The sequence below is a fragment of the Choloepus didactylus genome, chromosome 3, assembly GCF_015220235.1.
Source record: "Choloepus didactylus isolate mChoDid1 chromosome 3, mChoDid1.pri, whole genome shotgun sequence".
NCBI lineage: Eukaryota > Metazoa > Chordata > Mammalia > Pilosa > Megalonychidae > Choloepus > Choloepus didactylus.
The window spans coordinates 140,390,165-140,417,662 of record NC_051309.1 but is presented as its reverse complement, the minus strand read 5'-3'; the positions used below and the strand labels follow the sequence as shown (position 1 = coordinate 140,417,662).

General features: G+C 38.0%; 1 protein-coding gene across 4 annotated transcripts in view; it reads right to left on the bottom strand.

Moving 5' to 3' along the window:
- LARP1B (La ribonucleoprotein 1B) overlaps positions 1–27,498 on the bottom strand; it is a 221,445-nt gene that overhangs the window by 89,902 nt on the left and 104,045 nt on the right. For all 4 annotated transcript variants that reach the window (XM_037830640.1, XM_037830638.1, XM_037830639.1 and 1 more), the window contains one exon: positions 553–676. In XM_037830640.1, the coding sequence (XP_037686568.1) occupies positions 553–676 (124 nt within the window). Of the gene's footprint in view, positions 1–552; positions 677–27,498 lie in introns of those variants that run through there.

The window sequence follows — 27,498 nt, the reverse complement described above, 5'->3', positions numbered from 1 at the left end:
TCAATTTATGAATCTCCCAAGATTACATTTTCACACAAAGCTAAAGCCTTAAAACACAAGAATGAGCAAAGTGGTGTATTTTAAGGAATCAAAAAGTCAGTGAGAATTTTTCTTTACTTTGAGAAGAAAAACATTCCCAGCAATCTCAAACTCATATCACACACATAAAGCGCAATCAATTCTGCCAACATTTATTTAATAAATGTCTGGTATTAAGTATGATCTGGTGTTAAAACAGTAGATGATTCCTAGGTCACCTTTGTGATTAACCTGCCTATTCACCAAGAGTAAGACAGGATTCAAACTTCATCCGTTTACTGCAAGGCTATCTAAACAAATTTATGATATGTATTTATAAGTTTTTGAAATATTCTGTAGATCAAAAGATAAAAGTTGAGTTTTAAAATTCCAGTATTTTACCAGGTACCTAAATGTTTTACCCAAACAAAGAAAAAGGAATAAACTTAAAAACCAGTTAATTTAGTACTGCTTTAAAACTACTCACTTACTTACACAAAATACACTTACTTACTCAAAAGCAGATTTACATACCTTGCTGGGACAGTGAAGGTGCTACAGGAACTTCTTGGTTTGGCTCAAAAGGAAGTTCAGGTGTTAGGTTTTCAAATTGCTCTTTACTAATGAGATTTAGCTTCTTAAAGTTCTCAACTTCTTGCTGAAGTAGAATGGAGGAATCTAATTACTAAACTGGCTAATAGAGTAACCAACATACAGTAATTTGATATCAACCTCAAAAAATGAGTTTTTAAACAGGGATTAATTGCAGCAGGATAAAAAAGATGTTCTAACATTATACTTAATAATAATAGAGTCTAAAAGAGGCACAGAGAATCCAAAAATACTATGAATATTTTAGAATTAAAATATATTATAAGAGCATACATGTTAATCATTAATTATTTGTTGAGCATTTATACATAAGACTGCTAGGATATTATACAGGTTACAAATTAGTCTAATACATGTTCCCTACACTTAAGGAATTTAAAGTTAGATGGAAAGAAAGAAATGTACATATAAAAATAATATTAGATGGTATATGAAAAGTGGTACTATCTAGTATAAGAATTTAGATCACTGGGAGGCATCTCAGAAGAGATGGTACAAAAGCAGCTCTTGATGGATGAGAACGTAGAGAAAGGTAAAAAAGCATTCCAGGTTAAATAAAGTGAGCAAAGATGAGGCGCTTGGGATAAGTAACATGTTTATTAGAAAGTAATTAAATGAAGGAGAATTGTGTAGAACCAGTGGCAAAAGGCCTGAAAATAAAGTTAGAGAAGATCTTTAACATCAAGCCAAGAAATTTTCACATTTTCTAGTAATGGGATACACCTGATGAAAGATAAATCTGGATGGACCTGGGGGTTCATTTCCAAACTCCTTTAAGTAGCTCAAAAGCAAGGAGGCTCAATAGATCTGAGCTGTTAAAGCTCAAAGGAAGAATAGGTCCATCCCTGCCCTGGGCTCCAGATACTTTCCCTTTCTAATTAGTACTACACGGCCACTTACATGTTCCCTGCCTTAGCCCACAAATATGTAGAGGCTTACACAGGGGGGGGTCACTCTCTACTGGAAGGCTGTTGGCCATAGAAAACTATCTATGCCAGGCAGAAACTGAGAGAGATAAAATGAGTTGAGGGTTTGCATGCACTCTACCACTCCGTTTAAGTTTTCCCCAACAAACACTGTATCACAACTATACCATGTGGTGCTATCATGTCCATGACCCTTTACACAGTACTGTTTCAGTAGGTAAGAAACAGAAGTATTTGTCAGTGGAAGCAAATTAAATACTATCATTTCAAAATGCTCTCAACAACGCCCTAATCAAAGAATATTTTCCTTCAGTCTTCAAACATGAATAGTTATTTGTCAGCTCACATAATTTATTAGATCTTATTAGCTCTATAAACTATCGTTATTTTCTTTTAATGACAATAACTAAAATGATTATTTCAGCTTCTGCCTCTATACCAAAATTGCTTTTCAAAAGTCTTCAATAAGCTCTTCAAGCCAAATCAGAGACATAACTCACTCTCACTATCCCATACCTTATCACAGAGTTTGCTATTAACCATTCTCATTTCAATTCAATAAACATTTATTGTATGTTTAACACATGCCAGAGATAACTGTTTTACCTTCAAGAGAACACATGACCATAGAATGTACAGCCAACAAAGTCTAAAATATTTACTATGTACCCCTATAGAGAAAAAATTACCCGATCTCTGCTCTATAGTATTCTATTGAATGAACATAATACAATTTTTAAAAATCCATTATACTGTGAAAGAACATTTGGGTTCTTCCCAGATTACAGCTATTACAAATAATGCTGCCATAAATAGTTTTATTTTTACAAAACACTTCTTTGGGTGCACAGAGGCATGCCTTTTTGTTGGGTATGTACTTAGGAGTGGAAATGCACACTTCCACTTAACTTTAGTAGAAAATGCCAAATAGTTTTCCTCAGAGGTTGTACCTATTTACAGTTCCATTAGCAGTATATTAAAGTTCCTATTGCTTTACATCCTCACCAACACTTGGTACTGTCAGTCTTTTATCTCAAGGACACTATGTCAAGTGAAAAATACCAATCTCAAAAGGTCACATACTCTTTGATTCCACTTATATAATATTCTCATGACAAATTACAGAGATAGAGAACAAATTAGTGGTTTCCAGGGGTTAAGGACAATGGAGGGAGACAGGCAGGTGAGATTCTTAACGGGTAGCATGAGGGAGATCTTTGTGGCAGTAGAACAGTTCTATGACTTCACTGTGGTGGTGGTTATATAAATCTGCACATGATAAAAGGACATAGATCTATATACACAAATTTGCAATGAGAAATCCCAATTCCCTGGTTTTTATATTGAACTATAATTACATAAATTGCAACCTTTGGAGGGAATTGGGTGAAGGATACAGAGAACTTCTCTGTACTACCTTTACAACTTCCTATGGAGCTATAATTATTTCAAAATAAAAACCCAAAAACAAAGGAGAAAATACAGCCATTCTGCCAGGTGTGTGTTATCTCCATGTGCTTTTCATTTGTATCTTTCTATTACTAATAAGGTAGAAAAACCCTGCACATATTTATTGATTTGGATAGCTTGTTTTGTGAGGTTCCTATTCAATTCCATTGATTGTTTTTCTATAGGACTGATTTTTCTATTGACTTGTAAGCATTCTTTATTAAAATGTAAATACAAATATCTTCTTTCACTCTAATTTGCCTCTTCACTCTCTTAATGGTGTTTTATGATGTAATTAATGTAGAGCAATTTATCAAACATTTCCATTATTAGGTTTGTAATTTCCTGTTTAATAACTCTTTCCCTACTCAAGGATCATGGAGATATTATATCATCTTCTATAAGTTTTATTATTTTCATCTTTCATATTCAGATCTAAAGTATATCTAGAATTGAATTTTTACATATTGTACAAAATCAGGGACAATGTGCACTCTGAAAGAATGTGCACTTCTGCAGTTGTTGGATACAGAGTTTCACTTATGTCAATTAGTTCAAATTTCTTAATTATGTTGTTCACATTTTCCATATCTTAACTGATTTTTTGGTCTGCATGCTCAGCAAGCTGATGCGAAAGGTATGTTAAAATCACCCACTATGATCATGAATTTGCTTATTTACCTGTCGATTTTTGCCTCATTTATTTTGAGGCTACATAGTATTAGATACATACAAATTTAGAATTATCACATCTTCTGGGGCAGTTAAACATTTTATGATTATGAAATGTCCTTCTTTATGTCTCAATTCTTTTTACATTAAAAATCTAATTATTCCAATTATCAATATAGTTATACCAGTTTTTTGTGTTTAATGTCAATATCCATTTAAATCTACACATGTATTTACCCTTTGTATTGTTCTTCTTTCCATTGTTATCTCCAAGTTTCTTACTGGAATTGTTTTCCTATCTGAAAAACTCCCTTTAGTATATTCTTTAAAATGAATCTGCTGAAAATGAATTTTCTTAGTTTTCATGTGTGTAACATATATTTATCTTCATGACGTATTTTCATAATAGCCTTATTTTTTACATAATATAAAATTCACCTACATTAAGTGTGCAATTCAATGATCTGTTTTCCTTTCTTTTTGAAGGCATTTTCCCTATCTTGTAGCAACGTGATCACACCATTCCATTTTCTCCTGGCCTCCAATGTTTCTGCTGAGAAATTTGCTTTAAGTCTTACTGTTGATCCTGTTAACATAACCTGATGCTTTTCTTTGACTTCTGTAATTTGTTTCCAGCAGTTTTACATAATGGTCTTGATGTGGGTTTTTTTTTTTTTTTTTTTTGGTATTTATCTTCTTTGAAGGTTTTAGGGTTCTTGAATTTGTCCCTTCCTGTCTTTCATCAGTTTTCTCAAATTCTCAGCAATAATCTCTTCAAATATTACTTCTTATTCTCTCTCTACTTTCCCTTTTGAGGCTCCAATTACATGTATGTTAGACCTTTTGACTAGACCTCTCTTATCTGTAATAGTCTTTTCTTTACAGGCAATACTTTGCAGATACACCAGGTTAGGATCAAGACTACTGCAATAAAGCAAATACTGCAATAAAGCAAGTCACAAGCATTTTCTGGTTTCCTGGAGTATATAAAAGTTCTGTTTACACTATACTGTAGTAAAGAAACTGCAATAGCATTATGTCTATGGAAATAATGCACATCTTAATTAAAAAATACTTTATTGGGTGGTGCCGGCATGGCCTAACCAGAAGGTACATGGAGCAAAAGGCAGTGGCAGCGGCTCCTCCTCAGTTTGGCTCCAACTTGCACTTGTTCCCTGGCTGATGGCCTGTGGTGGTGGGTACCCCAAGTGCTCTGCAACTTGCAGCCACTGCACCTGCGCTTAACCCCACAGTGGGAAGAACAGGAGCAAGTGCCCAACAAGCATTATACCTCCAAGAAAATGGAACAATAGGGAGGAAGCTGCAGGGATCACTCCTCTCCCAACAGCAGCAAGTAAACAGACAGAAACTCTTCAAATCAACTGTTCTGGGCTTCGGAGACTAGAGGAATTCTGTGTGGAATCCTGGGAAGTGTGGAACAAGGAGACTGAGACACTGCAGGGACTGTGAATAATTCCACCTAGGGATCCTGGAGCCCATCCCTGAACCTAAAGGCAAGCAGCACTGGACAGAACAAACCTTGCTTGGAGGGCTGCAGTAAACTGGGATGGCCAAGGGAGTCCACTGCCCCAAGTACAGAGGGTATAAAGCCCAGTACTGATCCAGCTATTGGCTGGCAAATTTAAGACTGCTGGCTCCAGCTGTACTAGTCCGTTCTGGTCAGGCACCACTGCACCACTGTTTCAACCGCACCAGATGCAGAAGTGACAAGGGGTGAAAAATAGCCTGCCTTCCTAGGGCTGAGGGAAATAGGCTGCTGAAGAGCGCCATCTGTAGAGCAGGTCAGGAAATCGTACTTCCAGGGAAATGTCAAAAAATGTCTGGGCAGGCTAGAAAAGTGCAGCATTGGAAGTGGAAAGAAAAAAAAATAAAAGCTTTTTGGAAACTTTCCTGACCCTCTCCAAGGGCCCTTTGCATCTGCTCTGAGACCTCCCTTTGGGTACCTGGCCCTGTTTTGGCTGGGAAATATGGACGAACCAACTATCAAAGAATAGCCTTAACAAAAACCCAATCAAAAACAAAATCCTAGACAAGAGAAAGGAACTGACCTACAGAATAAATCTAGCAGGATAATCAGATGACCACTTATCAGCAAATAATTTCAAGCCATATTAAGAAACAGAAAGATATGGCCCAGGCAAAGTAACAAATTAAAAAGTTGGAGGATATACAGAATTTGGAAAAACTAACCAGAAATGTTCAAACAAAACTTCTAAATCAATTTGAAGAGATGGCTAAAGAAACAGAGGATATTAAGAAGACACTGGGTGACCAAAAAGAAGAATTTGAAAGCATGCAAAGAAATATAGCAGGTCTTATAGGAATAAAAGTTACAATAGGTGAAATTAAAAAGGTGCTAGACAAAGATAGATCAATGGAATCGAATTGAGAATTCAGAGACAGACCCCCCAGATCTATGGTTGACTAACCTTTGATAAGGCCCCCAAAACAACTGAACTGGGACATAACAGTCTATTCAACAAATGGGGCTGGGAGAGCTGGATATCCATATTCAAAAGAATGAAAGAGGACCCCTACCTCACACCCTACACAAAAATTAACTCAAAATGGATTAAAGATGTCAGTGTAAGAGTGAGTACTATGAAACTCCTAGAAGATAACATAGGGAAACATATTCAAGACCTTCTATTAGGAGGTCACCTCCTAGTTCACAAGCAACAAAAGAAAAAATAGATAAATAGGAACTCCTCAAATTTAAAAGCTTCTGTACCTCAAAGGAATTTGTCTTAAAGGTGAAGAGGCAGCCAACTCAAGAGGAAAAAATATATAGAAACCATGTATCTGACATGGTAGAAACTATGCATCTCATAAAAGACTGATATCTTGCATATATAAAGAAATCCTACAACTCAACAACAATAGTACAGATAGCCCAATTATAAAATGGGCAAAAAATATGAAAAGACAGTTCTCTGAAGAGGAAATGCAAATGGCCAAACTACACATGAAAAAATGTTCAGCTTCACTAGCTACTAGGGAGATGCAAATTAAGACCACAATGAGACATCTCTCACATGAATTAGACTGGCTGTCATTAAACAAACAGGAAACTTCAAATGCTGGAGAGGATGTGGAGAAATTGGAACTCTTATTCATAGTTGGTGGGACTATATAATGGTACAGCCACTCTGGAAGACAGTCAGGTGGTTCCTTAGAAAACCAGATATAGAGTTACCCTTCGATCCAGCAATTGCTCTTCTCGGTATATACCCCGAAGATCTAAAAGCAGTGACACGAACAGGTATCTGCATGCTAATGTTAATAGCAGCATTATTCACAATTGCCAAAAGAGATGGAAACAATCCAAATGTCCTTCAACAGAAGAGTGGATAAATAAAATATGGTATATACACACAGTGAAATACAATGCAGCAGTACGAAGGAATGATGTCATGAAACATATGACAGCATGGATGAACGTTGAAGACATAAGGCTGAAAGAAATAAGCCAGGCACAAAAAGAGAAATATTGGAGGAGGGGCAAGAAGAAAGTATAGAGAGGAGTGGAATTTAGTCAGTCCCCTGCAACAACTACTGAACAACCAGGAACAACTAGTAAATAATTTGGAATAACTGCTGGGGGACAACTGCGATTGTCCACACATCGTACACGAACCTGGATTTGGAGGAATACCTGCGATCACAGCATAGAATCTGTAAGTAAAATCACAGCAGAACTGTGCTGAGGGACCCCTCACCCCATGGCAAGCTTTGCTGCAAAGCCTCGCTGTGCTAAAAACTAGGAGCAATCTCTGAGCTCCAACTGGGGTTTTAATTAACAAATGTGGACTGCTGAATACAAGCTACAACCCCTCAACAAGCAGAGAGAGGCATTTAGTGATGACTGACTTTAAAAAACCAGAAGACTCATCTGTCCTGGGAGGGGGAGCCCAGAAGACCAGGTGTTACCGCTGGTCAACAAGTGAAACTGAGGGGCGATGTACTGGCTTCAAAAGGGGGCTTTCTGTCATTTTTTCGCTCTCTCTCTCTGAGGGGCTCAGAAGAGAGAAGCAGCCATTTTCAGTTTGCAGAGTTCTAACCCAGACAGGGGTGGAGATAACAAGAGTCAAAGAGACTATTCAAATGTAGATGATAACACCCTAGGAGGTCAATCTTCCCTAAGAGTAAGGAGGTGGGGCCCAGCTTTCCCTTCAGAACCAGACCCCAGAGCCTGGGGGAAAACAGCCAAAACAGAAACTAAGGAGGCCACACGTCCTTATGCCAGCTAGGAGCTACAGGCTGACAGGTGTCACCTGCTGGGCAGATTAGGAAAAGCACAGCAACTGGAAACCTCACAGGAAAGTCTTTCATTTCTCTAAGAAAACCCTGAATATAACCCCATTCTGAGATGTAAACCCATTCTAGTCTGGAAAAATCTGATTGGGGTAAACAAGGAAACCAGTTGCCTAGACAACAGAAAACTACAACCTATACCAGGAAAAGTGAAGACATGGCCCAGTCAAAGGAACAAACTTATAACTCAATCAAGATACAGTTGAGCTATTGTTTCACTTTCATAAAACAATCTATTAAAGATTTTAAAAGAAATATGCTAAATCAAATAAAAAACCAAACCAACAAGTTTAGGGAGGATGTAACAAAAGAGACAAAGGCTATAAAGAAAACACTGGGGAAACATAAGGTAGAAATGGAAAGTTTGAAAAAACAATTGGCAGAATCTATAGAAATGAAAGGCACAACACAAGAGATGAAAAAACACAACCAAGACATACAATAGCAGATCTCAAGATGCAGAAGAAAACACTCATGAACTGGAGAACAAGAAATGTGAAATCCTACACACAAAAGAACAGATAGGGAAAAGAATGGAAAAATATGAACAAAATCTCAGGGAATTAAATGACAACATGAAATGCATTAATGTACATATCATGGATGTCCCAGAAGGAGAAAAGAAGGGAAAAGGGACACAAGCAATAATAGAGGAAATAATCAATGAAAATTTCCCATCTCTTGTGAAAGGCATAAAATTACAGATCCAAGAAGTGCAGCGTACCCAAACAGGATAAATTTGAATAGACCTACACCAAGACACTTAATAATCAGATTATCAAACATCAAAGACAAAGAAAGAATCCTGAAAGCAGCAAGAGAAAACTGATCCATCACATACAAAGGAAGCTTGATAAGACTATATGTGGATTTCTCAGTAGAAACCATGGAGGCAAAAAGGAAGTGGTGTGATATATTTAAGATACTGAAAGAGAAAAACCACCAACCAAGAATCCGATATCCAGCAGAACTGTCCTTCAAATATGACGGGGAGTTTAAAATATTCTCTGACAGACAGACAACGACAGAGTTTGTGAACAAGATACCTGCACTACAGGAAATACTAAAGGGAGCACTACAGACAGATGGCAAAAGACAGGAGTGAGAGGTTTGGAACACAATTGTGGGTGATGGTAGCACAGCAATGTAAGTACACTAAACAAAGATGACTGTGAGTATGGCTGAAAGAGGAAGGTTAGTAGTATGCAGGACACCAGAAGGAAAGAGGAAAGATAAAGACTGGGACTCTATAACTCAGTGAAAACTAGAGTGTCCAACAATTGTGATAGAATGTACAAACATGTTTTTACATGAGGGAGAACAAATGAACGTCAACCCTGCAAGGTGTTAAAAATAGGTTGGTATTGGGGAAAAAAATACAATCAGTGCAAACTAGAGACTATAGTTAACAGAAACTTTATGCTTCCTTTAATGTAACAAAAGCAATATACCAAAGCTAAATGCCTATAAGATGGAGCATCAACGGAGGGGTATGGGACTCTTGGCATTGGTGATGTTGTCTGACTCCTTTATTCTACTTTAGGTTAATTCTATCTTTCCTTTTTTGCTTTTTAGCTGTCTTTTTTTTTCTCTTTTTTTCTTTTGTCTCCCTACCTTCTTTGACTCTTCCTCCTCCTTTGTGGAAGAAATGGAGATGTCCTTATATCGATAGTGGTGATGGTGGTGACTACATAAATATGTAACTACACAGGAAACCATCGATTATTTACTTAGGATGGAAAGTATGGTGGGTGAACAGAACAATCTTTAAAAAAATGGTTGATGAAGAAATCTTGAAGGCACTATATTGAGTGAAACAAATCAGACACATAAGGACAAATATTGTATGCTATCGCTGAGATGAACTAATTATAATATGTAAACACAGAGGCGGGGCAAGATGGCAGACTGGTGAGCTGTATGTTTTAGTTACTCCTCCAGGAAAGAAGGTAAAAAGCCAGGAACTGCGTGGACTGGACACCACAGAGCAATCTGTCTTTGGGCATACTTCATACAACACTCATGAAAACGTGGAACTGCTGAGATCAGCGAAATCTGTAAGTTTTTGCAGCCAGGGGACCCGCGCCCCTCCCTGCCAGGCTCAGTCCCGGGGGAGGAGGGGCTGTCAGCTCCAGGAAGGAGAAGGGAGAATTGCAGTGGCTGCTCTTACCGGAAACTCATTCTACTGATTCAAACTCCAACCATAGATAGACTGAGGCCAGACACCAGAGACTCTGAGAGCAGCCAGCCCAGCAGAGAGGAGACAGGCATAGAAAAAAAACAACACGAAAAACTCCAAAATAAAAGCAGAGGATTTTTGGAGTTCTGGTGAACACAGAAAGGGGAAGGGCGGAGATCAGGCCTTGAGGCGCATATGCAAATCCCGAAGCAAGGCTGATCTCTCTGCCCTGGGCACTTTTCCTTAATGGCCCTGGTTGCTTTGTCTATTAGCATTTCAATAACCCATTAGATCTCTGAGGAGGGCCGTTTTTTTTTTGTTTTTTGTTTTTTGTTTTTTTTTTTTTTTTTAAAATCCTTTTTGCTTTCTCTAAAACAATTACTCTAAGAAGCTCAATACAGAAAGCTTCAAAGAATTGAAATTTGGGCACGTCAAGTCAAGAGCAGAACTAAGAGAGCTCTGAGACAAAAGGCAATAATCCAGTGGCTGAGAAAATTCACTAAACAACACAACTTCCCAAGAAAAGGGGGGTGTCCGCTCACAGCCACCATCCTGGTGGACAGGAAACACTCCTGCCCATCGCCAGCCCCATAGCCCAGAGCTGCCCCAGACAACCCAGTGTGACGGAAGTGCTTCAAATAACAGGCACACACCACAAAACTGGGCGTGGACATTAGCCTTCCCTGCAACCTCAGCTGAATGTCCCAGAGCTGGGAAGGGGGAGCAGTGTGAATTAACAGAGCCCCATTCAGCCATCATTTGAGCAGACTGGGAGCCTCCCAACACAGCCCAGCAGCCCAGAACTGCCCTGGGGGGACGGCACTCACCTGCGACATAGCACAGTCATCCCTCAACAGAGGACCCGGGGTGCACAGCCTGGAAGAGGGGCCCACTTGCAAGTCTCAGGAGCCATACGCCAATACCAAAGACTTGTGGGTCAGTGGCAGAGACAAACTGTGGCAGGACTGAACTGAAGGATTAGACTATTGCAGTAGCTTTAAAACTCTAGGATCATCAGGGAGATTTGATTGTTAGGGCCACCCCCCCTCCCCGACTGCCCAGAAACACGCCCCACATACAGGGCAGGCAACACCAACTACACACGCAAGCTTGGGACACCACTTGGGCCCCACAAGACTCACTCCCCCACTCACCAAAAAGGCTAAGCAGGGGAGATCTGGCTTGTGGAGAACAGGTGGCTCGTGGACGCCACCTGCTGGTTAGTTAGAGAAAGTGTACTCCACGAAGCTGTAGATCTGATAAATTAGAGATAAGGACTTCAACTGGTCTACAAACCCTAAAAGAACCCTATCAAGGTCAGCAAATGCCACGAGGCCAAAAACAACAGAAAATTATAAAGCATATGAAAAAACCAGACGATATGGATAACCCAAGCCCAAGCACCCAAATCAAAAGACCAGAAGAGACACACCTAGAGCAGCTACTCAAAGAACTAAAGATGAACAATGAGACCCTAGTACGGGATATGAAGGAAATCAAGAAGACCCTAGAAGAGCATAAAGAAGACATTGCAAGACTAAATAAAAAAATGGATGATCTTATGGAAATTAAAGAAACTGTTGACCAAATTAAAAAGATTCTGGACACTCATAGTACAAGACTAGAGGAAGTTGAACAACGAATCAGTGACCTGGAAGATGACAGAATGGAAAATGAAAACATAAAAGAAAGAATGGGGAAAAAAATTGAAAAACTCGAAATGGACCTCAGGGATATGATAGATAATATGAAACGTCCGAATATAAGACTCATTGGTGTCCCAGAAGGGGAAGAAAAGGGTAAAGGTCTAGGAAGAGTATTCAAAGAAATTGTTGGGGAAAACTTCCCAAATCTTCTAAACAACATAAATACACAAATCATAAATGCTCAGCGAACTCCAAATAGAATAAATCCAAAAAAAACCCACTCCGAGACATATACTGATCACACTGTCAAACATAGAAGAGAAGGAGCAAGTTCTGAAAGCAGCAAGAGAAAAGCAATTCACCACATACAAAGGAAACAGCATAAGACTAAGTAGTGACTACTCAGCAGCCACCATGGAGGCGAGAAGGCAGTGGCACGATATATTTAAAATTCTGAGTGAGAGGAATTTCCAGCCAAGAATACTTTATCCAGCAAAGCTCTCCTTCAAATTTGAGGGAGAGCTTAAATTTTTCACAGACAAAGAAATGCTGAGAGAATTTGCTAACAAGAGACCTGCCCTACTGGAGATACTAAAGGGAGCCCTACAGACAGAGAAACAAAGACAGGACAGAGAGACTTGGAGAAAGGTTCAGTACTAAAGAGATTCGGTATGGGTACAATAAAGGATATTAATAGAGAGAGGGAAAAATATGGCAAACATAATCCAAAGGATAAGATGGCCGATTCAAGAAATGCCTTCACGGTTTTAACGTTGAATGTAAATGGATTAAACTCCCCAATTAAAAGATATAGATTCGCAGAATGGATCAAAAAAAATGAACCATCAATATGTTGCATACAAGAGACTCATCTTAGACACAGGGACACAAAGAAACTGAAAGTGAAAGGATGGAAAAAAATATTTCATGCAAGCTACAGCCAAAAGAAAGCAGGTGTAGCAATATTAATCTCAGATAAAATAGACTTCAAATGCAGGGATGTTTTGAGAGACAAAGAAGGCCACTACATACTAATAAAAGGGGCAATTCAGCAAGAAGAAAATAACAATCGTAAATGTCTATGCACCCAATCAAGGTGCCACAAAATACATGAGAGAAACATTGGCAAAACTAAAGGAAGCAATTGATGTTTCCACAATAATTGTGGGAGACTTCAACACATCACTCTCTCCTATAGATAGATCAACCAGACAGAAGACCAATAAGGAAATTGAAAACCTAAACAATCTGATAAATGAATTAGATTTAACAGACATCTACAGGACATTACATCCCAAATCAACAGGATACACATACTTTTCTAGTGCTCACGGAACTTTCTCCAGAATAGATCATATGCTGGGACATAAAACAAGCCTCAATAAATTTAAAAAGATTGAAATTATTCAAAGCACATTCTCTGACCACAATGGAATACAATTAGAAGTCAATAACCATCAGAGACTTAGAAAATTCACAAATACCTGGAGGTTAAACAACACACTCCTAAACAATCAGTGGGTTAAAGAAGAAATAGCAAGAGAAATTGCTAAATATATAGAGACGAATGAAAATGAGAACACAACATACCAAAACCTATGGGATGCAGCAAAAGCAGTGCTAAGGGGAAAATTTATAGCACTAAACGCATATATTAAAAAGGAAGAAAGAGCCAAAATCAAAGATCTAATGGATCAACTGAAGAAGCTAGAAAATGAACAGCAAACCAATCCTAAACCAAGTACAAGAAAAGAAATAACAAGGATTAAAGCAGAAATAAATGACATAGACAACAAAAAAACAATAGAAAGGATAAATATCACCAAAAGTTGGTTCTTTGAGAAGATCAACAAGATTGACAAGCCCCTAGCTACACTGACAAAATCAAAAAGAGAGAAGACCCATATAAACAAAATAATGAATGAAAAAGGTGACATAACTGCAGATCCTGAAGAAATTAAAAAAATTATAAGAGGATATTATGAACAACTGTATGGCAACAAACTGGATAATGTAGAAGAAATGGACAATTTCCTGGAAACATATGAACAACCTAGACTGACCAGAGGAGAAATAGAAGACCTCAACCAACCCATCACAAGCAAAGAGATCCAATCAGTCATCAAAAATCTTCCCACAAATAAATGCCCAGGGCCAGATGGCTTCACAGGGGAATTCTACCAAACTTTCCAGAAAGAACTGACACCAATCTTACTCAAACTCTTTCAAAACATTGAAAAAAATGGAACACTACCTAATTCATTTTATGAAGCTAACATCAATCTAATACCAAAACCAGGCAAAGATGCTACAAAAAAGGAAAACTACCGGCCAATCTCCCTAATGAATATAGATGCAAAAATCCTCAACAAAATACTTGCAAATCGAATCCAAAGACACATTAAAAAAATCATACACCATGACCAAGTGGGGTTCATTCCAGGCATGCAAGGATGGTTCAACATAAGAAAAACAATCAATGTATTACAACACATTAAAAACTCGAAAGGGAAAAATCAATTGATCATCTCAATAGATGCTGAAAAAGCATTTGACAAAATCCAACATCCGTTTTTGATAAAAACACTTCAAAAGGTAGGAATTGAAGGAAACTTCCTCAACATGATAAAGAGCATATATGAAAAACCCACAGCCAGCATAGTACTCAATGGTGAGAGACTGAAAGCCTTCCCTCTAAGATCAGGAACAAGACAAGGATGCCCGCTGTCACCACTGTTATTCAACATTGTGCTGGAAGTGGTAGCCAGGGCAATCCGGCAAGACAAAGAAATAAAAGGCATCCAAATTGGAAAAGAAGAAGTAAAACTGTCATTGTTTGCAGATGATATGATCTTATATCTAGAAAACCCTGAGAAATCAACGATACACCTACTAGAGCTAATAAACAAATTTAGCAAAGTAGCGGGATACAAGATTAATGCACATAAGTCAGTAATGTTCCTATATGCTAGAAATGAACAAACTGAAGAGACACTCAAGAAAAAGATACCATTTTCAATAGCAACTAAAAAAATCAAGTACCTAGGAATAAACTTAACCAAAGATGTAAAAGACCTATACAAAGAAAACTACATAACTCTACTAAAAGAAATAGAAGGGGACCTTAAAAGATGGAAAAATATTCCATGTTCATGGATAGGAAGGCTAAATGTCATTAAGATGTCAATTCTACCCAAACTCATCTACAGATTCAATGCAATCCCAATCAAAATTCCAACAACCTACTTTGCAGACTTGGAAAAGCTAGTTATCAAATTTATTTGGAAAGGGAAGATGCCTCGAATTGCTAAAGACACTTTAAAAAAGAAAAACGAAGTGGGAGGACTTACACTCCCTGACTTTGAAGCTTATTATAAAGCCACAGTTGCCAAAACAGCATGGTACTGGCACAAAGATAGACATATAGATCAATGGAATCGAATTGAGAATTCAGAGATAGACCCTCAGATCTATGGCCGACTGATCTTTGATAAGGCCCCCAAAGTCACCGAACTGAGCCATAATGGTCTTTTCAACAAATGGGGCTGGGAGAGTTGGATATCCATATCCAAAAGAATGAAAGAGGACCCCTACCTCACCCCCTACACAAAAATTAACTCAAAATGGACCAAAGATCTCAATATAAAAGAAAGTACCATTAAACTCCTAGAAGATAATGTAGGAAAACATCTTCAAGACCTTGTATTAGGAGGCCACTTCCTAGACTTTACACCCAAAGCACAAGCAACAAAAGAGAAAATAGATAAATGGGAACTCCTCAAGCTTAGAAGTTTCTGCACCTCAAAGGAATTTCTCAACAAGGTAAAGAGGCAGCCAACTCAATGGGAAAAAATTTTTGGAAACCATGTATCTGACAAAAGACTGATATCTTGCATATATAAAGAAATCCTACAACTCAATGACAATAGTACAGACAGCCCAATTATAAAATGGGCAAAAGATATGAAAAGACAGTTCTCTGAAGAGGAAATACAAATGGCCAAGAAACACATGAAAAAATGTTCAGCTTCACTAGCTATTAGAGAGATGCAAATTAAGACCACAATGAGATACCATCTAACACCGGTTAGAATGGCTGCCATTAAACAAACAGGAAACTACAAATGCTGGAGGGGATGTGGAGAAATTGGAACTCTTATTCATTGTTGGTGGGACTGTATAATGGTTCAGCCACTCTGGAAGTCAGTCTGGCAGTTCCTTAGAAAACTAGAGATAGAGCTACCATTCGATCCAGCGATTGCACTTCTCGGTATATACCCGGAAGATCGGAAAGCAGTGACACGAACAGATATCTGCACGCCAATGTTCATAGCAGCATTATTCACAATTGCCAAGAGATGGAAACAACCCAAATGTCCATCAACAGATGAGTGGATAAATAAAATGTGGTATATACACACGATGGAATACTACGCGGCAGTAAGAAGGAACGATCTGGTGAAACATATGACAACATGGATGAACCTTGAAGACATAATGCTGAGCGAAATAAGCCAGGCACAAAAAGAGAAATATTATATGCTACCACTAATGTGAACTTTGAAAAATGTAAAACAAATGGTTTATAATGTAGAATGTAGGGGAACTAGCAGTAGAGAGCAATTAAGGAAGGGGGAACAATAATCCAAGAAGAACAGATAAGCTATTTAACGTTCTGGGGATGCCCAGAAATGACTATGGTCTGTTAATTTCTGATGGATGTAGTAGGAACAAGTTCACTGAAATGTTGCTATAGTATGTAACTTTCTTGGGGTAAAGTAGGAACATGTTGGAAGTTAAGCAGTTATCTTAGGTTAGTTGTCTTTTTCTTACTCCCTTGCTATGGTCTCTTTGAAATGTTGTTTTATTGTATGTTTGTTTTCTTTTTAACTTTTTTTTTCATACAGTTGATTTGAAAAAAGAAGGGAAAGTTAAAAAAAAAAACAAAAGAAAAAAGACAAACAAGGAAAAAAAAAAAAAAAAAAAAAAAAAAAAAACGATGTAGTGCCCCCTTGAGGAGCCTGTGGAGAATGCAGGGGTATTCGCCTACCCCACCTCCATGGTTGCTAACATGACCACAGACATAGGGGACTGGTGGTTTGATGGGTTGAGCCCTCTACCATAAGTTTTACCCTTGGGAAGACGGTTGCGGCAAAGGAGAGGCTAGGCCTCCCTGTATTTGTGCCTAAGAGTCTCCTCCTGAATGCCTCTTTGTTGCTCAGATGTGGCCCTCTCTCTCTGGCTAAGCCAACTTGAAAGGTGAAATCACTGCCCTCCCCCCTACGTGGGATCAGACACCCAGGGAAGTGAATCTCCCTGGCAACGTGGAATATGACTCCCGGGGAGGAATGTAGACCCGGCATCGTGGGATGGAGAACATCTTCTTGACCAAAAGGGGGATGTGAAAGGAAATGAAATAAGCTTCAGTGGCAGAGAGATTCCAAAACGAGCCGAGAGATCACTCTGGTGGGCACTCTTACGCACACTTTAGACAACCTTTTTTAGGTTCTAAAGAATTGGGGTAGCTGGTGGTGGATACCTGAAACTATTAAACTACAACCCAGAACCCATGAATCTCGAAGACAGTTGTATAAAAATGTAGCTTATGAGGGGTGACAGTGGGATTGGGAATGCCATAAGGACCAAACTCCACTTTGTCTAGTTTATGGATCGATGTGTAGAAAAGTAGGGGAAGCAAACAAACAGACAAAGGTACCTAGTGTTCTTTTTTACTTCAATTGCTCTTTTTCACTCTAATTATTATTCTTGTTATTTTTGTGTGTGTGCTAATGAAGGTGTCAGGGATTGATTTAGGTGATGAATGTACAACTATGTAATGGTACTGTAAACAATCGAAAGTACAATTTGTTTTGTATGACTGAGTGGTATGTGAATATATCTCAATAAAATGATGATTAAAAAAAAAAAAAAAAAAAAAAAGAAAATAAAACACCCACTATGGAACATACATACAGCTTTGCATAAAGATTCATTTTAGTATAGGAAATACCAGATATTTCTTAGGCTCAAGATTAGTCTTTGAGATGGAAACAACCCAAATGTCCTTCAACAGATGAGTGGATAAATAAAATGTGGTATATACACACGATGGAATACTACGCGGCAGTAAGAAGGAACGATCTGGTGAAACATATGACAACATGGATGAACCTTGAAGACATAATGCTGAGCGAAATAAGCCAGGCACAAAAAGAGAAATATTATATGCTACCACTAATGTGAACTTTGAAAAATGTAAAACAAATGGGTTATAATGTAGAATGTAGGGGAACTAGCAGTAGAGAGCAATTAAGGAAGGGGGAACAATAATCCAAGAACAGATAAGCTATTTAACGTTCTGGGGATGCCCAGAAATGACTATGGTCTGTTAATTTCTGATGGATGTGGTAGGAACAAGTTCACTGAAATGTTGCTATATTATGTAACTTTCTCGGGGTAAAGTAGGAACATGTTGGAAGTTAAGCAGTTATCTTAGGTTAGTTGTCTTTTTCTTACTCCCTTGTTATGGTCTCTTTGAAATGTTCTTTTATTGTATGTTTGTTTTCTTTTTAACTTTTTTTTTCATACAGTTGATTTAAAAAAGAAGGGAAAGTTAAAAAAAAAAAAAGAAAAAAGACAAACAAGGGAAAAAAAAAAAAAAAAGATGTAGTGCCCCCTTGAGGAGCCTGTGGAGAATGCAAGGGTATTCGCCTACCCCACCTCCATGGTTGCTAACATGACCACAGACATAGGGGATTGGTGGTTTGATGGGTTGAGCCCTCTACCATAAGTTTTACCCTTGGGAAGACGGTTGCTGCAAAGGAGAGGCTAGGCCTCCCTATATTTGTGCCTAAGAGTCTCCTCCTGAATGCCTCTTTGTTGCTCAGATGTGGCCCTCTCTCTCTGGCTAAGCCAACTTGAAAGGTGAAATCACTGCCCTCCCCCCCTACGTGGGACCAGACACCCAGGGGAGTGAATCTCCCTGGCAACGTGGAATATGACTCCCGGAGAGGAATGTAGACCCAGCATCGTGGGATGGAGAACATCTTCTTGACCAAAAGGGGGATGTGAAAGGAAATGAAATAAGCTTCAGTGGCAGAGAGATTCCAAAACGAGCCGAGAGATCACTCCGGTGGGCACTCTTACGCACACTTTAGACAACCTTTTTTAGGTTCTAAAGAATTGGGGTAGCTGGTGGTGGATACCTGAAACTATTAAACTACAACCCAGAACCCACGAATCTCGAAGACAGTTGTATAAAAATGTAGCTTATGAGGGGTGACAATGGGATTGGGAATGCCATAAGGACCAAACTCCACTTTGTCTAGTTTATGGATGGATGTGTAGAAAAGTAGGGGAAGGAAACAAACAGACAAAGGTACCCAGTGTTCTTTTTTACTTCAATTGCTCTTTTTCACTCTAATTATTATTCTTGTTATCTTTGTGTGTGTGCTAATGAAGGTGTCAGGGATTGATTTAGGTGATGAATGTACAACTATGTAATGGTACTGTAAACAATCGAAAGTACAATTTGTTTTGTATGACTGCGTGGTATGTGAATATATCTCAATAAAATGATGATTAAAAAAAAAAATATGTAAACACAGACATGAAATGTAAGTTAACAGGATATAGAACAAGCCTAAAGAATGGGGAGTAGTTGCTTATTATGAGCAGAATGTTCAATTAGGTTGAACATAAGTGTTTGGAAGTGGACAGAGGTGATGGTAGCCAATTATTGTGAGAATAACTAACAGTGCAGAATGGTGTGTGAATCTGGTGGAAAGGGGAAGCTTAGAATCACGTATGTCACCAGAAGGAAAGTTGAAGGTTAAAAGACGGGAATGCATAAAACAGTGAATCTTGTGCTGGACAATCTCTTTGATTAACTGTACAAATATTAGATATCTCTTTCACGAACTAGAACAAATGCATGACACTATAACTAGAAGCGAATAATAGAGGGGTATATAGGGGAAAATATACCTACTACAAACTATGTACTATAGTTAGCAGTATTTTAACATTCTTTCATCAACAAATGTACTATACCAATACTATGAGTCAATAATGGAGGGGGGTTGGTTAGGGGTGGGGGAGGAATTGAGTTTTCTTTTTTGTCTTTATTTCTTTTCTGGAGTAACAAAAATGTTCTATAAATTGGAGAAAAAACAAAGTTGATTGTGGTGATGGATGCATGGCTGTATGGTGGTGCCGTGGGCAAGTGATTGTGCATTTTGGATCTTTGGATGATTGTATGGTGTGTGAAAAATTTCAGTAAAATTAAATTAAAAAAAAAAAGAAATATTGTATGTTACCACTAATGTGAACACTGTGAAAAATGTGAAATAAATGGTTTATATTGTAGAATGTAGGGAACCTAGTGACAGACAGCAAATAGTGAATGGGGAATGATAATCTAATAAGAACAGATAAGTTATGGAGGGTAAGAATGTTCTGGGAATGTTCAGGAATGACTATCGTTTGTTAATTTCTGGGGGGTATGGTAGGAACAAGTTCGCAAAAATGTAGTTACTTTAGGTTATTTGTTTTTTTTATGCCTTTGCTGGGTTATAGTCTGTTTATTTTCTTGGGGTAGAGCAGGAGTATGTTGGAAGTAATGTAGTTCTTTTACATTATTTGTTTTTTCTTATTTCTTTGGGTTTTGTTTGAAATGTTTTTTTATTGTTTGTTTTTTAGTTTAGTTTTTGATACACATACACAGGTTATTATACATACATATATTTCCTAGCTCTGTCTGCTAAGAAGGCCTGAAAGCAGTGAAACTCCAGTAACACTGAGTACATCCGGCGCCCAGATCTTGGTTTCTAAATACCATTCTCCAATAAAAGTAACAAGGGCTCCTTGGAAAAATGGCTGATTCTAAGGCTGAAACCGAGAAAACATAAGATGAGCCTGGGGCATCTTGCAGTGGCAGAAAGGAAGAAAGTCCTCACCAAAAAATAAAAAAAATAAAAAAATAAAAAGGATGGAGGAATGACCAAAGGACACAGAAGTCAACCTGAAAAAGCCTCCAGTGGCCAAGGCTGGAATAATTTAAGCAAAAAATACATGGCAATAGTATTGGAATATAACCCAAAGTATAAAATAAATATCCATGAGACCACACTGATAAAAACAAACGATTGACTAAATAAGTAAATGGAGGAGAAAGGCCAAATCTTCTTTTACAGCGCTCCAAATAAGAAGTGAGGGAAATAGAAAAATCGCCATTAGAACACCACAGTGACAATTGCTGCAGGAAAGCTCCAAAGATGAAGAGCCACAACTTGCCTCTCCAAAAATTGCTTGCCTTACTTATTAATTACTGTGGTGGTTTTCACACATCTGCAAATTCTTTGAGATTCCTTTCTCCAGCAGGTAGAGATTAATTCCCCATCCATGAGTAAGGGCTGGACTTAGTGACTCACTGCTACCAAATAGAGTATGGAAGGGGAAAGACAGTAATTTAGAGCAGAGAAACCTGGCAGCCACCACCTTAACCAAGAAATCAAGGTCATGTTGATATCATGTACCTCCTGATGTGATACAGTAAGGACACTTTGACCTTATAGTATTCTTCCCCCAAATCTATGGTCTCAGATTAGTCATGAGAAAACATCAGACAAGCCAAAATTGAGGGACATTCCATAAAATACCTGACCAGGACTCTTTCAAAGGGCAAGAAAGCGCTGAGGAACGGTCACAGAGTGGAGGAGACTGTGACAACTCAATGCAACATGATGTCCAGGATTGGATCCTGGAACAGAACGAAGACATTAGTGGCAAACAGAGGAAATCCAAATAAAGCCTGTAATTTAGTTAATGGTATTATACAAGTGTTAATACCAGTGACATATACACCATGGTTATGTAAGATGCTAACGTTAGAGGATGCTGAATGAAGGATATATGGGAACACTCTGTATTATCTTTGCAACTTTTCTATAAATCTATAATTATTTCAAAATAAAAATTTTAAAAATAAAAAAAAAAAAATGTAGTTACTTTAGGTTATTTGTTTTTTTTATGCCTTTGCTGGGTTATAGTCTGTTTATTTTCTTGGGGTAGAGCAGGAGTATGTTGGAAGTAATGTAGTTCTTTTACATTATTTGTTTTTTCTTATTTCTTTGGGTTTTGTTTGAAATGTTTTTTTATTGTTTGTTTTTTAGTTTTTTGATAAAGTTAAAAAAATTAAAAAAAGATACTAGAGGCATACAACAGCAGATTTAAAGAGGAAGTACAAAGAATCAGTAAGCTAGAAGACACAGATTCCGAATTGAAACAGACAAAAGAACAGATAAAGGAAAGAATGGAAAAATTTGAGCAGGGTTTCAGGGAAATGATTGACAACATAAAGCACTCAAACATATGCGCCATGGGTTTCCCAGAAAAAGAAGAGAAGGGAAAGGGGGCAGAAAGAATATCTGAGGAAATAAAGACCAAAACTTCCCAAGACTTAAAAAAGACATAAATATGCATATCCAAGAAGTACAACATACTCCAAATGAAATAAATCTGAATAGACCCATTCTAGGACACATACTAGTCAGAGTGTCAAATGCCAAAGATAGAGAGATAATTATTTTTTTCTTTTTTACCATGTGCCTTCCCATGTGACAGAGGAACCCAAGATGCTATTGGCCTTTCTTCAGTGAAGGTATCCTCTTGTTGATGTCTTAGTTTGGACACTTTTACGGCCATGGAACTGTAAATTTGCAACCTACGAAATCTCCATGGTTAACAGCCAGTCCATTTCTGGTATACTGCATTTCAGCAGTGCTCCAGTTTGCTAAAGCTGCCAGTATAAAAAATACCAGAAATTGACTGGCTTTTTTAAATGCATTTTTTATTGTGAAGTTTAACATATATACATAACAGTGATAACTTTCAAGGTAAGATTTAACAAGTAGTTAGAGAACAAAGTCAAAGAATGTCATGGGTCACAGTTCTACAAATTAATCTATTTCCATTATTGTAAACTGTAACATACATATAGAAAGGTGTTAACTTTCGATGTGCAGCTCAACAAGCAGTCATATAGGTAATGAGAAAAATTGTTATGGATTACAGTTCCACAGTTTCAGTTCTTTCCTTATTATTCAATATAGGGAATATACAGAAAGGTAAACACTTTCATAGCACAATTCAATGGGTAGCTATAGAGCAAATTTCAAAGAGTATTATTATAGGGTACAGTTCCACCATGTCATTTAGCTCCTTCAGCTATTCCAACACCCTAGCATCTAAAAAATATATATTTTTTTATATAAAAGTTTCATTATTCATAGACTTTGTTAAATCTTATCTTGTTTGTTGTGATCCCTTGCTTCTCAAAATGTCATTGCTTCTTACAGTTGCTCAATTTTCTACTGTATGCACACCCCACAGTTCACCATTCTGTTCATCAGTCGATGTACCCTTAGGCTGCCTCCATCCATTGTGAATCAAGACTACTGCTACCAAGAATAAAAATGCATATGCAGGCCCCCCTGAGGAGCTGGGGAAAAACATGGAAATGCTGGATTTCCCACCTGGGTTATTGCTAATATTCTCACAAACACTGAGGACTGACAATCTGGTATATATGCTGAGCCCTCAATCTTGGGGCTTGCCCTTATGAAGATTGTTACTGCAAAGGAGAGGCTAAGCCTACTTATAACTGTGCCTAAGAGTCTCCCCCAGGGTACCTCTTTGTTGTTCAGATGTGGCCCTCTCTCTCTAGGTAAGCCAACCCTGTAGGTGAATCCACTGCCCTTCCTCCTACGTGGGACCTGACTCCCAGGGGTGTAAATCTCCCTGGCAACATGGGATATGACTCCTGGGGATGAGCCTAGACCCAGCATCATGGGATCAAGAAAATCTTCTTGAAGACAACTGTATAACTATGTAGCTTACATGGGGTGATCGTGTGATTGTGAAAACCTTGTGGCTCACACTCCCTTTATCCAGTGTGTGGATGGATGAATAGAAAAATGGGAACAAAATCTAAATGAAAATTAGGGTGGGAAGGGGGGGTGATTTGGGTGTTCTTTTTTATTGTTATTTTTTATTCTTATTTTTATTCTTTCTGGTGTAAAGGAAATGTTCAAATATTGGGGTAATGAATGCACAACTGTATGATGGTACTGTGAACAGCTGAGTGTACACCATGGATGATTGTATGGTATGTGAATATGTCTCAATAAGACTGAATTTCAAAAAAAAAGAATATTGCTGCCATAAACACCAGTGTGCAAATGTCCATCCGTGTCCCTGCTTTCAGATCTTCCAAGTATGTACTTAATAATGAGGTTGCAGGACTTTATGGAACCCACATACTTAGCTTCTTGTGAAATTACCACATGGTCCTCCAGACAGGTTACATCATTCTAATTCCCCACCAATGGTCAACTGATTTCTGACAAAGCTCCCAAGTCCTCTCAACTATGACAGAACAGTCTCTTTAACAAATAGTGCTGGAAGAATTAGATATCCATATCTAAAAGAATGCAGAAGGACCCATATTTCACATCTTATACAAAAATAAACACAAATGGATCAAATACTTTAACATTAAAGCTAGGACCATAAAACTCCTGAAAAAATAGGTAGGGAAACACCTTAAAGATCTAGTGGAAGGAGGTAGTTTCCTAGACCTTACAACCAAAGCACAAGCAATGTGAGAAGAACTGAATGGGATCTCCTAAAAATTGAGTATTTTGTGCATAGAAGAACTTTTTCAAGAAAGTAAAAAGACAACCTACTCAATGAGAGAAAATATTTGGAAACCATGTGTACTGGTTTGTATATATTATGTCCCCCAGAAAAAGCCATGTTCTTTGATTCAGTCTTGTGGAGGCAGACATACTGGTGGGGATTAAGTTGGAATGTTTGGTGTAGGTTGTTTCCATGGAACTGCACCCCACCCAACTGTAGGTGGTAACTGTGTGACTGGATAGTTCCCATGGAGGCGAGGCCCTGCCCATTCAGCATGGGCCTCGATTAGATCACTAGAGTGCTATATAAACTCAGACAGAAGAAGTGAGCTTGCTAAAGTCAAGAGGGACACTTTGAAAAATGCACAGAAGCTGATAGAGTAGCTGCAGATGAGAGACAGTTTGAAGATAGCTGTTGGAAGCAGAAGAAGAGAGGACAAAAATCCCAAGAGCAACTAAGAGTGACATTTTTGAGGAACTGCAGCCTAGAGAGGAACATCCTGGGAGAAAGTCATTTTGAAACCAGAACTCTGGAGCAGATGCCAGCCACGTGCCTTCCCAGCTAACAGTGGTTTTCCGGACACCACTGGCCATCCTCCAGTGAAGGTACCCAATTGCTGATGTGTTACCTTGGACACTTTATGGCCTTAAGACTGTAACTGTGTAACCAAATAAACCCCCTTTTATGAAAGCTAATATATCTCTGGCGTTTTGCATTCCAGTATCATTAGCAAACTAGAACACCATGTATCCCATAAATGTTTAACATCTAGAATATATAAACAAATCCTACAACTCAACAATAAAAAGCAAACATCCAATTAAAAAACGGGCAAAAGGTGCTCATCATGATGAATATAAACACTGCTGATATTGTGAACCACAGACTATATACTTTGGATGGATTGTATGGTGTGTGAATACATCTCAATAAAAAAAAAATAGGTAAAAGATGTGCCAGTAAATAAGGGGGAAATTTATAGCACTAAACGCATATATTAAAAAGGAAGAAAGAGCCAAAATCAAAGAACTAATGGATCAACTGAAGAAGCTAGAAAATGAACAGCAAACCAATCCTAAACCAAGTACAAGAAAAGAAATAACAAGGATTAAAGCAAAAATAAATGACAGAGAGAACAAAAAAAACAATAGAGAGGATAAATATCACCAAAAGTTGGTTCTTTGAGAAGATCAACAAGATTGACAAGCCCCTAGCTAGACTGACAAAATCAAAAAGAGAGAAGACCCATATAAACAAAATAATGAATGAAAAAGGTGACATAACTGCAGATCCTGAAGAAATTAAAAAAATTATAAGAGGATACTATGAACAACTGCATGGCAACAAACTGGATAATGTAGAGGAAATGGACAATTTCCTGGAAACATATGAACAACCTAGACTGACCAAAGAAGAAATAGAAGACCTCAACCAACCCATCACAAGCAAAGAAATCCAATCAGTCATCAAAAATCTTCCCACAAATAAATGCCCAGGGCCAGATGGCTTCACAGGGGAATTCTACCAAACTTTCCAGAAAGAACTGACACCAATCTTACTCAAACTCTTTCAAAACATTGAAGAAAATGGAACACTACCTAACTCATTTTATGAAGCTAACATCAATCTAATACCAAAACCAGGCAAAGATGCTACAAAAAAGGAAAACTACCGGCCAATCTCCCTAATGAATATAGATGCAAAAATCCTCAACAAAATACTTGCAAATCGAATCCAAAGACACATTAAAAAAATCATACACCATGACCAAGTGGGGTTCATTCCAGGCATGCAAGGATGGTTCAACATAAGAAAAACAATCAATGTATTACAACACATTAAAAACTCGAAAGGGAAAAATCAATTGATCATCTCAATAGATGCAGAAAAATCCTTTGACAAAATCCAACAACCCTTTTTGATAAAAACACTTCAAAAGGTAGGAATTGAAGGAAACTTCCTCAACATGATAAAGAGCATATATGAAAAACCCACAGCCAGTATAGTACTCAATGGTGAGAGACTGAAAGCCTTCCCTCTAAGATCAGGAACAAGACAAGGATGCCCGCTGTCACCACTATTATTCAACATTGTGCTGGAAGTGCTAGCCAGGGCAATCCGGCAAGACAAAGAAATAAAAGGCATCCAAATTGGAAAAGAAGAAGTAAAACTGTCATTGTTTGCAGATGATATGATCTTATATCTAGAAAACCCTGAGAAATCAACGATACAGCTACTAGAGCTAATAAACAAATTTAGCAAAGTAGCGGGATACAAGATTAATGCACATAAGTCAGTAATGTTTCTATATGCTAGAAATGAACAAACTGAAGAGACACTCAAGAAAAAGATACCATTTTCAATAGCAACTAAAAAAATCAAGTACCTAGGAATAAACTTCACCAAAGATGTAAAAGACCTATACAAAGAAAATTACATAACTCTACTAAAAGAAATAGAAGGGGACCTTAAAAGATGGAAAAATATTCCATGTTCATGGATAGGAAGGCTAAATGTCATTAAGATGTCAATTCTACCCAAATTCATCTACAGATTCAATGCAATCCCAATCAAAATTCCAACAACCTACTTTGCAGACTTGGAAAAGCTAGTTATCAAATTTATTTGGAAAGGGAAGATGCCTCGAATTGCTAAAGACACTCTAAAAAAGAAAAACGAAGTGGGAGGACTTACACTCCCTGACTTTGAAGCTTATTATAAAGCCACAGTTGCCAAAACAGCATGGTACTGGCACAAAGACAGACATATAGATCAATGGAATCGAATTGAGAATTCGGAGATAGACCCTCAGATCTATGGCCGACTGATCTTTGATAAGGCCCCCAAAGTCACTGAACTGAGTCATAATAGTCTTTTCAACAAATGGGGCTGGGAGAATTGGATATCCATATCCAAAAGAATGAAAGAGGACCCCTACCTCACCCCCTACACAAAAATTAAC